General features: G+C 37.2%; 1 protein-coding gene across 1 annotated transcript in view; it reads left to right on the top strand.

Annotated features, from left to right (window-relative positions):
* Window positions 1-12,529, top strand: part of tefu (Serine/threonine-protein kinase tefu) — a 222,120-nt gene that overhangs the window by 150,265 nt on the left and 59,326 nt on the right. Inside the window, exons 16-17 of the mRNA XM_090379277.1 lie at window positions 6,161-6,372; window positions 9,906-10,122. Coding sequence (XP_090235403.1) covers window positions 6,161-6,372; window positions 9,906-10,122 — 429 coding nt within the window. The remainder of the gene's footprint in view (window positions 1-6,160; window positions 6,373-9,905; window positions 10,123-12,529) is intronic.

Raw genomic sequence — 12,529 nt, 5'->3', positions numbered from 1 at the left:
GGAGTGGCCTGAATATGGGAAAAGCATACCAAAGGAACCTTGTGAGGTACAGAAATGATGAAGGAAACAACACCAGCACAACAACAGAAATAAAACAGTACAGAGGGACTTTATTCAAAAATGGCAACATAACACTGGCTGCTGGCATGATACAGATGCATCACTGCCAAAGATGGAACAAAGGGAAGAGGTGGTCCTCAGTAGGAGAAATGGCCACCCCCTAATGTTAATGCAGGCTTTGCACTGCCTATCCATACTTAGAACAACGTTGTTGATAAGTTCTTGCAGTAACATCATCCATTCCTCTATCAGCGCCATCTTCAGCTGGTGAACCTTTTCTGGTGGTCGTGGATGTGCCCCTAGGCATCTCCCCAGAGCATCCCATGTGTGTTCGATGGGATTTAGATCGGAGGAAATGGGCAGGCCAATCCATATGAACAATGTCCTCACTTTCCAAAAGCATATCAACAACTACAGTGCGATGGGGTGTGGTGTTATCATCCATAAACACGAACTCGGGGCTATTGGCATCTCGGAACAGGCACACATGGGGAAGGATTACCACAGTACAGTACCTCCTTCCAGTATCTGGAGTTGTGTACATCCATCCAAAATAACACCTCCCCAGACGAGAACACCTCGACTGCCATATCAATCCCTTTCAGTGATGTTTGCGGGGTGATACCATGTGCCAACCTCTCGCCAGATTAGCTGATGTCTAGAATTGCTGTTGAGACTGAATCTACTCTCATCAGTAAAGAGTACCTTACCCCGTTGTGCTGCCGTCCAGTCCTTGTGTTTGATGCACCACTGTAAATGGTGTCTCCGATGGGCAGGTGTTAAAGGGACACAGAATATTGGCTGTCAGGCAAACAGTCCACCTTTGTGAAGTTGCCTGGCCACGTTAAACCACGATATCCTGCATCCTGTGCAGCTGGTTTGCAATGGATCCCGCTGTCTTGTGTTGGTCCCTCTTGGCCTGTAAGAGTATATAACAGTCATCATTGGGCATTGTTTTTCGTGGACGACCACCACTGATTCTTCCAACAGCTGTACCTGTCATTCTGAAGGCCGACCATGCACGTGAGACGATGTTATGGGCTATACCAAACTCTGCAGCCACACTCCTCACAATTCAACCTTACTTGAGCTTCCCAATTATTCGACCCCGGTAAAGTCATCCAGATGTTGTCTACTGGCCATTTCGTTGTCTGTATCACTGTATGAAACCAATCGAACGTCTGTAACAATCGTGCTCACCATTCAGTAATTTGCACATAACTGTTGCTTTTATCTGTTTATGTGAGCCCTCTCATCACAATTCAAATTTTTGCATGTGCACCAGCTTTCTACTGAACAGCCACAGTTATGCAAATCTCCACAGGCTGTTTCATTTGATTTTGTGGTTGTAACCTTTAGAAATAATGTTGGTCCTTAAGTTTTGCACACCAGTGTATTACTATTGTTGACAACATGTGCAATGCAAGGAGTAAATGAACATGGTGTTCAGCATACAGGAGTCTGTTCATTATAAAATATCTCAAATCAGAGTAATTTAAAACTACCCAACATGATTTTTGTATGCAGCTTCAATTTTATAAGACATCATCAAAATTTGTGTTATGAAAACTTGTGAAAATGTTCAGGACAAGCAAGGCCATGTAAGTCATTATTGAAGCATGCACAACAAAAGGGAATGTCATACTGCAGTTCACATGCAGCAGTGAAGAAATTAAAACTTTTTGTACAAGGTAAAATTTTCTGTACAAAGTTCATGCCACACAGCAACTTTTGCCTTTAGACTATGGAAAACAAAGCCATTTCTGTTAATGGTTACTGGAAAAAGTGGATTAAGACCCTCAGTTGTTACTTTTCTTCTCCAGCAGAACTTGCTTCTTCAGTGAGGCATGGTTTCATCTAAGTGATAGGCACACTCACTGTATACTTGTCTGTGGTGTACAGAAAATCCCGTATAGCACATGAAAATTATCACGACCATGATAACAACATAACTGAGCATGGTTTTTTTATGTAAACTCCAAACACGAGAGGTATTAGAACCTATAGTACTTAGTACCGTGCTTGGGTTGGAGGTTGAGAAAACGACGAAAGAAGATATTTGTTGACATTGGACTTGAACTTCTGTAGACTGTAATTTTCAGGAAATACGTATGAAGGAAGGTTGTTCCAGAAAACGGCAGTTGAATGAATAAACAAAGAATATGAAAAGTTGGTTCTGTGAGTTTGAAGTTGGACAGTAAATGGACGTTGGCTGGTGGGCACATGTTAGGACTGTTTTGAAAGAGAGAGCGGGAATTATAGAAGCCAATTCAGAAGAACAGTGCCCATGGAAGTATCTGTAGAAGAGGCATGCAGCAGAAACAGTACATCTATGAGACAGCGAGTGGAGAGACTCTGTTAGAGATGAATCATTCATTAGCCTAACTGCCCTCTTCTGAATGGAATCAAGAAGCCTGAGAGAGGTTTTGGGGGCACCACCCCAGATGTGGGAACAATATTCCATGGTAGGTTGGATTTGCGATTTATACAGAGTGAGCAGCTGTTTGGAAGAAAAGTAACGGCAAGAGCGAAAGAGAAAACCAAGTTTTTTAGATGCAGAAGAAGCAGTATTTGTAATGTGCTTGTGCCAAGAGAGATTAGAAGTCTGGGTAATTCCCAAAAGAGATATATCACTTTGCCTAGAAATCGGAGTGTCACTAAAGATAAGCATAGGAGAAGAAGAATCCTTTTTGCGAGATATAAGACAAGACTGAGTTTTAGAAGGGTTGAAATCAACTAAGTTGTCTTTGCTCAACTGGAAAATTACCTGAAGATCGGCATTTAAGGAATTGGTAGTAGAATTTCGAGAAGTTGAAGCTGATTGAGCAGGACAAGGTTTCTCAAAATGGAAAGTGGAATTCAATGTGCTATCATCGGCAAAACTATGGATAGGATTTCCAGTCAGTGGAAGAAGATCATTAATATACAAGAGGAATAGAGTGGGGAAAAGAACTGAACCTTGGGGGACACTGGCATTAGTGGAGAAGTTAGAAGACAGAGAGCCATCTACCATCTCCCTCAGTGAGCGATCAGAGAGAAAACTGGATAACCAATTACTAAAAACGGTTGGAAAACCATAAGATGGAAGCTTGTTTAGAAGACCTTTATGCCAAACATGATCGAAAGCCTTTGAGATGTCAAGAGCAACTACTTGTGTTTCACCGAACTTTTCCATTGAATTAGTCCATAAATGGGTAACATAAGCCAGAATATCACCAGTGGATTGACACTGACAGAATCCATACTGGTGATCGTTGATCAGATGGAAGGTTTCTAGGTAGTTTAAGAGTTGGCGGTTAATTGATTTCTCCATTACTTTAGAAAGAGTAGAAGTAATTGCAATGGGACGATAATTGGATGTAAGGGATTTGTCACTCTTTTTAGGAACTGGCTGGATAGTGATTATGATGGCTATACTTCCTCTGGAATTATGCAATCTCTGAACAAGACAGATGGATAGCTTAGCCAGAGATGCATGAATGACCTAATAACTTGCAATGCTATCTTGCTGAAACCATGCATTAACAATCTCTTCCTCGGGAATGTCCCAATAATTTGTGTTGCTGTATCACTAAGAAGAGGCCTCCATAGCCGAGTGGGCAGGAGCGGGAGTGCAGTAGCACACGCTCTTTGAGTAGACCGGGGTTCAAACCCCTGACTGCTGAATACGGTCGATCTGCCAACCCGCACTGGACCAGCGTGGCAGATTATGGTCCATTTTTCCCTCAGCATGAATTGTTGAGGAGGCTTCCACCCTGCAGTGGGTTGATAATGGCTGCACTTTACTTTTTTATCACTAAGAAGTTGTGGTTTCTGTGGAAAAGATGGACCCAACAATCCTGCAACAAAAGATGGACCCAACAATCCACCACACCCACTAGGTTTGTTGCCAGACTTCTTTGGTAGGCTATGTCAAAGACAATTTGCACAGCAGTAATCCACACATTCTGGAAGAATTGAAAAGCAATATGTCCAACATCATTCCCATCGTCACTCCCAGCATACTGCAGATAGTGTTTTCAAACATGCTTTATCAAGCTCAATTATGTTGTGATCATGGTTGTGATCATTTTCGACATTTTTTGTAACAAATTAGGTAATATCAGAAAAATATAATAGGTGGTAGATGACTTTCATCAACCGGTGAAATACCACCACTTTGCTTATTGGAGGCTTGAAGTGGTGAAACCCATGTTTAGTCTCTAGAGCAGTGTTTCTCAATCTTTTTACTCTCGTGGCACATTTTCCAAAGAAGAAAAATTTCGCGGCACACCTACGTAGTCATAGAAGAAGAAATTTCTAAATTTCGCGGCACACTTGGAAAATTTTGCGGCACACCCTTTGAGAAACACTGCTCTAGAGCAAAGTTTCCGGCATCCCCCCCCCCCATACTTCTTCAACCCATGCACGGTACTAAGTACTATAGGTTTCGATACCTTTCGTGTTTGGGGTTTTCATAAAAAAAAATAAATAAAATGATTATTTGTAAATTTCATGGATTCTCATTTAAAATCACTACCCTGTGTATACAATTACAGTAAACCCCCCCTATTCGCGGTATCTGTATTCGCGGTCGCTGATTTAATATAAAATGAAAAAATGTGAATATAAAAAAATGAGAATTTTAAAGCGCCGTGAACATTTTCCGCCATAAAAAAACATGGGCGTGGCTAAAATTATCTTTCCCGGTCAAAACAGCGCTCAGTGGGTGGGGGGAGAGGGATGACAAAATCGCGAGCGTGGATGTTTCTCGCTAATCCTTGTCAGTATGTGTTATGCACTTGTCATGGAAGGTTTTCGTCGTTTGCTTTTAATTTATATGCTTATAAATTGAAGAAATTTATCAATTTATAAATTGATATGCTTACAAAAGTGATAAATCTACCGTTTTGCAGTGTAAAACAGACTTTTTCGAGTGTGTTAATGGAAGAAAGTGACTTTATTGTGTACAAGTTCTTTCTAACCCGTACAGAAATATGGATACGAATAACAAGGGAAATGTGAAAAGATCAAAGAAGGTGGCGACATTAGCGAATAAAATTGAGTTATTAGATAAAATTTCTAATGGTGAAAGTGTCTGCTCAGTGGCAAAACATTATGAAATCAATGAGTCAACAGTATGATCAATTAAGAAATTGGAAGAAAAATCTGCCGTAGTGTCCGTGAAAACGTGCTAATTGCTTCAAAAATTTGCTCTGTAACTCGTGATGTTAAATTAGAAAAAATGTAAAAAGCTTTAAATCTGTGGATAGAAGACCGAACTCAAAATAAAATTCCGTTAAGTTCACTCATCATTCATGAAAGGGCAAAACTCCTTTATCAACACTTTAGCGAAACTGGTGATAGCCTGGCGGGATACGTTTTTTAGCTAGCAAAGGTGCTGGTTTGAGAGATTTGTTTGAAATTTATAATAAATATTACATTTAATATTAAATTGTTTCTTATTTTCATTTCGATGCCTTATGCTTGCATTTCACTATGTACTGTCTATGTACATAGTCATATTATGAAGGTACATGTAATACATACATAGACAAAATTTTAGACTAGTTTTTCTTATATATTTCATACTTTGGAATGCAACCCCTTTATTACTATCGGAGCCATACCTCAGTATTCACGGCATTTCTCAGGAATGTAACCCCCGTAAATAGCGGGGGTTTACTGTATATAGGATAATGATTTTAATTATGTCCGGACAATTATTTTCCAAGTGGTGATTGTTAAGAAGCTGGTATCCATTTGGCTTGGTCCAGTATTTTTCAGTAAGTTGAAATATTTACCTGTTGATACAATTAAAATTATGTCAGCATTGTATCACAGCTATTAAAAAAGTGTCTTAAAATTTTTCTCTCTTTGCTGATTTTTGTGGAAGCAAAGTGTGATCTCATAATGCTTTGCTATAGTAGCCAGATGTTAAAACACAACCATTTGCCAGCAGGGACAGACAGAGACAGAGACAGAGAGCACAACATTAGATGATGCAATTTTATTTCAATTTTGATTGCATATTTTAAATTATTATCATTTTACTATTCATTAGGAGCTGTATTTAAAATTTTGAAAAGAAAAACTATCTTATTTTACATTATTTCCATAGGCTGTTAATATATTAGAAGAAACCAGTGACAAAACTAAGAGATCAGCTCTTTGGGATGCACATTTGGCAATAGCACGATATGCTGATACTCAGTATCAGAACTGTTTCAACTATATGAAGTCTGAAGATTACCAGGCTTTAAGAAATTTAATTGATCAGTGCCAAAGAGAAGTAGAAAGTTTAAAAGGAGAAAATAAGACATTCACTACAGGGTAAGTTTTAACTCATAAACAAAAGTGATATCTACCATACATACTGAAGTTTTCTAATATAGTTATAGGGCATAATCAGGTATAAAATACTTGAAATAACACTTCACTGCATACTAGATTTAGTTTCATACCATCTCTGTTTAACTGTCAGAAATTCTAAAATTATTTTTTAAGAAAATAATTTGAAATATTTGAAGTTTCAGTAGTTATTTTATAGTGAAGTAGGATGCTAGTGGAAAGTTCAACATCTCTGTGCTGTGTAAGTTTAATATCTCTGTGCTGTGCAAGTTTAATATCTCTGTGCTGTGTAAGCTTAATACGTATCTATTTCCACTATAGAAGGGATTGAAATAGAGGCTAAAATATATGATTTGAAATTAAATGTAAATTTTCTAAATCCAACTCCATCTTATACACAGGAGTCTTTTTATCAAACAATTCTCTGTATGAAAATCAAAAATAATTTATTGTAATTATTCTTGGGAGCTTACATATAACAATTTAAAATTTTGAAATTAACCGACTAACTCAGTCACATTGTGAAAAAGGCCCATAAAAATTCCTTGTCATTGATGGGACTCTAATTTGGGTCTTTTCCACCTGGTGTGGGAAGGATGGCAATCCTACCAACTGTGCTACCCACAAGGACCTTTAAGAAAGGTATCAGGGGATGGTGGACCCTGGGATCTCAAACATCACCACCACCATTCTGTGAAACAATGGCTACACCTTTCTTATATCCACAGTGTTATCATTAGTAGAACTAACTGGTTCCTTAGAGCAGAAAAAGTTTCTGCTTTAAGGAACCAGTAACACTGTCAGTAAAAAATAAAAAATAATGTCCAGTCACCTATGCTTAGGGGAAAAATTTTAAAAGATTTACTGAAAATTCAACATCAAAATGTTTTACCAGGGGAACTCCCAAGAATATCCTCAGAAATGCCCCCCATTCTCACCCAGAGTACTGTGTACCATGTCATCTGTGAGTGCCAACATGAATTAGGCAATTGAAGAGGAAACTGAGTGCCAATCAGAAAGAAGACTTGATAAACATGTTAAAGCCACCAGGAAAAAGGAATTTAACATGTATATTGCATTTCATATAAAGAGTGAAAAAAAACATTCCATCAACACCAATAACCCCAACACACTTAACAGTAGACCAGAATTTAAGCAATAGAGGATTTATGAAGGCCAATCATTTCAACTATTCCAATACAAATATAGAAAGGGTCACCATCCCCCCAACCGCAGACCCCACCGAAAGAGATATTCCTCCTTTTTACTCTCCTCCCAGTAAGCTAGAAAGGTCAGAGTGGTCTAACTCCCAACTCAGATGTGCTAAAAGAATTGTCCATTGTCTCTCAAGAATCTCTTTGAGCAACAACTTCCAACACAACCAAGGTCAAGGTCACAATCGCTATTCATGTAAATTTTTATAATTCGATGCAGTATGCCATGATACTTTCAGTGTGATTTATAGTATGGTTCATAATCAGTGATCAAACACTTGGCATTTGATTGACTAGCGATGCAGAAAATTTTAAAGCATGTTTCTTTGTTGGTTTGTAATTATAAATTTTACCTGTAACAGCAGGTTTTCCAAGCAACAAATGAAGGATATGTTTGAGATATAACTAAGTTCCACATTCCAAAACAGATAATTTTTCTAACAGAGTTGATTTTTTCTCGTGTTTGAATTTATTTAATGCCTTGGAAACTTTAGCTATTTCCTGTAAGATATTAGGTAGTCTTTTATAATTTAGTTTTTTTAGAGATGATTTTCAGTCTGACATCTATCTAATTTATATGATTTATTCATTTGATTGTAAATAAAATTTGCTTACTTTACGGTTGTCGTAATTTATTTCAAATATATATGAACGTAATTTATACAAATTTTTGAAAAACAAAATCATTACATTTTATTTCTTCCATTTTGCTCATATTTGATCAAAATTTAAGAAAAAAATTCAATGAGAAATGTTCTGCACAATTGAAGAGGGGCATGTTGGATGTGTAAAGTGGCTCCACAAAATTCGAGTTGAGACTCAGAATAGCCAGATCAATTTTACATCGCATTCTCCTCAAATTGAGTGTCCAGCAAGCCTGCTTTTGTGACTTATAGCATTTCTAAAATTTCCAGAATGTCACTGTGACTATTAGGAGTGGGTCTAAGCATTATGACCAGTGACCTCAGCTCAGCCCAACTTTGAGAAGCAGCCCCTATATATCATAACACTTTCTCTTCCTGACTTCATTGTTGGGATGATACAATCTAGTAAGTGGTACTTATAGAACAATGAACAAATAACAATGGGCATCACATCACACTATTTCACATGACATTCTAGTCTGGCATTATATTTGACTTGTTATCTGCCATTAAAACTAAAGTTGTATAATTTCAGTTTTCATTAGTTAGTTGGTGTATTTTTAACTATAGAGAATGAAGATGGAGAGTTAGTGCCTCACTCTCCATCTTCATTCTCCACAGGAAAAACTGTTAGGGTAAAGTTACTACCCTATTGGTAGAAGAATTACCAGTTTCACTTTAAGTAGAGTCACCATTCCTCCCTCAACCTCCAAATCAATCTATTTAACACATGAAACAGCACCTAATGATGTGCCGCGATGTGTATATGTAATCATTCCCAAGCTATCAGTAAATAAGTGCTGTAAAAGTAAAGGCATGTGAAATTAAAAACTGCACAATATCAGCACACTGATTGAAGTTTGCTCTATTTGCAGTAACACTTGGTTTTTATTTGTAATCAACCATGTGCTGTAAAGACTGGGGTACGTGGTTTTATTTTTTCTTTGCTTGTGTTTACATACATGAAATAAACTTTTGGTACTTTTAGCTATGAATTCTGGACTTTTACTTTTCAACTATTATTCATTTTTATGTGGATATTAAAGGAGTTGCTCATCATCAACATTCCAAAAATTGCAGCACGTGGAATGCATTCTTTCAGATATAACTGGAAATAAACATGTAAAAGAAAAAAAATCACTGGTTGCTCAATTCTCTGGCTCAGGTTACACCAAATTTACCATGTAGGTAGCCACCAAATTTACCAAGTAGGTAGAAGAAGGATGTTCTTCCCAGCACTATAATATTCAACCTACTTTTATATATATTCTTGGCCAACTAGGTTGTTTTTTGCTCTTTTATCATAGTTATTCTTCTACAAATTAGAAGGTTTAAATAAATTTCAGTAATAAACATAGACAGCTGATGGATGTGGCATTCAGTACCACCTCTTTGAAACTTTGTGATGCTGTACTATGACCCATACTGGCCTTCCCTAATAGGTAGCATGCCTGCCTACTTTACTTATAGCCTTTCAGACATACTTTACTGTTGTCAAAGGATGAATTGCCAAATTCTTTTGAGATTATATGCATATTTAAGATGAGATGCAATTTTATATTCATTAATGTTCTTTATTATTGTCACTTCCTCTGTTAACTTAATACATACAGGCATAATATCCTTTTCAATTTTGTCTTTTGTTATTATTATTTAGGCAAAGGAAGCAGTATGCTACTTTTACAAGACAGTGTGATATTGGCAAGCAAGAAGTAAAGTCTCTGAAACAGGATCAAAGTAACTTTCTAACAAAGGCAGTCACTAATTATATCAAATGTCTTCAAGGTACTGATATTCACAACATTCGCATCTTTCGTTTGATAGCCCTTTGGTTTCAGAATCCAAACAGTGATGAAGTCAATAAATTAATTGAGGTATTTTTGCTATTGTGAAACTATACATAAGTAGATATATGTTATTAAGTTTCAACAGTGATCAAAATGCATTGTTACTCTACTAATAAAAAAAAAAACAGTTATCAAGTATCAGAAATAACATGTTTAATTTTAATCCATGTTTGAAATTAGCTACAGGATATTCCAAAAGGCTGTCATCATAGGAAACCAAATGATGATCTACAAACTTTTAGTGTCCACCATTCCTTCTTTACATGGATACAAGTATTGATCCTACTCCATAGCCAATAACTATACAGCTGATATCACAGCATTTGTCAGTGATGCATTGTTATACATCTCCATTGCTGGAGATGTATAACATTTTGAATCTTCTGAGAATACACCATTGCCTTTGGGTGATCCTACAGATGAAAATGAAGTGGGAGTGATACTTCTTCTTAGTCCAATCACAGAATTGAAGTCATTGGTCCAAGTCAGCTTCACTGAGTTTTGCAGCAAATGTAGCCTATACAGTCTCTGCTTGTGGGAGTTCAGAATGTGGTGGATACTGCTTTTAATCTCAAGTCTTAGCAAATACCTGATGAAGATACCTTCTTGGGCTGACTTTGATAAGTTTCATTGCTGATGCAACATCTTGAAGATCTACTGCATTCATTATCCCTTACAGGGCAAATGTTTGGGATGCAATCTCTTGAATTCCTCACTATCTCTGTCTCACTTCAGCTACCAACAAGCAAAGTAACCTGAATATGTTCATTCTTACTCAGTGCCGTCACAAGTACACACAGCAAACTGCAATGAAAATTAAATAAAAAATACAAATTTTACATTTCCTCTATAATGGCAGACCTATGGGACACTTGTATTAAATTTCATCAGAGAATATAGGAAATAGAAAATGGCATGGCAGTTGTTCTACAACAATTATGATAATGTTGAACTTTCATTTTGGTTGGTTGGTTGGTTGGTTTTGATTTTATTGGCACAAAAACGACTACGGTTATACTGCGCCAGTTTCATTTTGGTGTATTTAGTATTAGTCATATGGTGCAAGGAAGCTCCCATGCTTTTTGCTGCACCAGCCAAAAAAAATTTAATTAAAAAAATTAGATTAAAATGAACTGCCTGTGCAATTCCTTTCACACAATTGCTTCTTTGTTCTTGCCACTGTTTTACCAATTCTGCTCATAGATGCTTCTTTTCCTCTTTGTAATTCACATTTCAAGTGACAAACAGTTATTATGGCAGCCTCTTTCTTAGATGATAACTCATTGATAGAAATGCCAAGTGTAAATCCAGTGGTAGACAACCTATTAAAACTTGTAGTGCATCAGTAGACACAGTTCAACATGCTATATGCATCTTCAGTAGGATAGATTGCTGAATTGAAAAGATCTTGCACATATTAAATTTCTGCAATTTCTGCAATGATGTGTTATGAAGCACATCTGCTTGTCAGTCATCACTCCCAGATATTTTAGAGTTTTAACTGATTGAAGACTGGTTCCCTCTGCCACAACCTTTAGATTCATTTGTTGTTGTTTGTTTGTTATTTGGTTTTTAGAAGCATTAGCAACTAAGGCCATATTGCTCCGGGGATTTCGGGGATTAAATTTCTTCAATTTAATATGTTTAATTATTAAAACAAGCAGAGCCCAACCAGATATGTGATGCATACCTCATAAATGGCATGAGGTATGCATCACATTTTATTTTATGACTGCATTTTAATGCAGTCATAAAATAAAGCCAATGCTTTACCCCTGATGCCTCGTTCTTTCCTTGTAATTTTGAGCAGTCATATCCACAAACTTTCACATTTTGTCCACAATGTATTTGATGTGGGTTATGAAGCACATCTGCTTGTCAGTCATCACTCCCAGATATTTTAGAGTTTTAACTGATTGAAGACTGGTTCCCTCTGCCACAACCTTTAGATTCATTTGTTGTTGTTTGTTTGTTATTTGGTTTTTAGAAGCATTAGCAACTAAGGCCATATTGCTCCGGGGATATGCGGTGATCATTCCCTGACCTTTCCGCATCCTCCGTATTTGGTGGCCACGGGCTCGAACCCCGGTCTAATCAAGAAGCGTGTGCTACGCACTGCTGCTCCTGCCCACCTGGCTATGGAGGCGCCCCCTTTAGATTCCTTGTCACTAATGAATGGCCCTTGAGTAATAAGGTTTTACTCTTTGTTTTTGAAACTTGGTCTGTGCATATCACACCAATTCTATAGCTCTGATAAAACAAAATTAGAATGCACTGCCATTTGTGATCGAGGGTCACTCTTCACTAACATAACCAGGTCATCAGCATATACTACTGTAGTTACATTAATTTAGTTGTGTTTCAGCCAATCATTTAAGACTAGATTGCACACTATTGGTCCAAATATGAATCCTTGTGGACATCCCCTGTGAAT

Source organism: Mastigoproctus giganteus, chromosome 8, assembly GCF_048544385.1.
Source record: "Mastigoproctus giganteus isolate SK-2022 chromosome 8, ASM4854438v1, whole genome shotgun sequence".
Lineage (NCBI taxonomy): Eukaryota > Metazoa > Arthropoda > Arachnida > Uropygi > Thelyphonidae > Mastigoproctus > Mastigoproctus giganteus.
The sequence above is the reverse complement of the archived record's forward strand: the minus strand, read 5'-3'. Positions and strand labels throughout refer to the sequence as shown.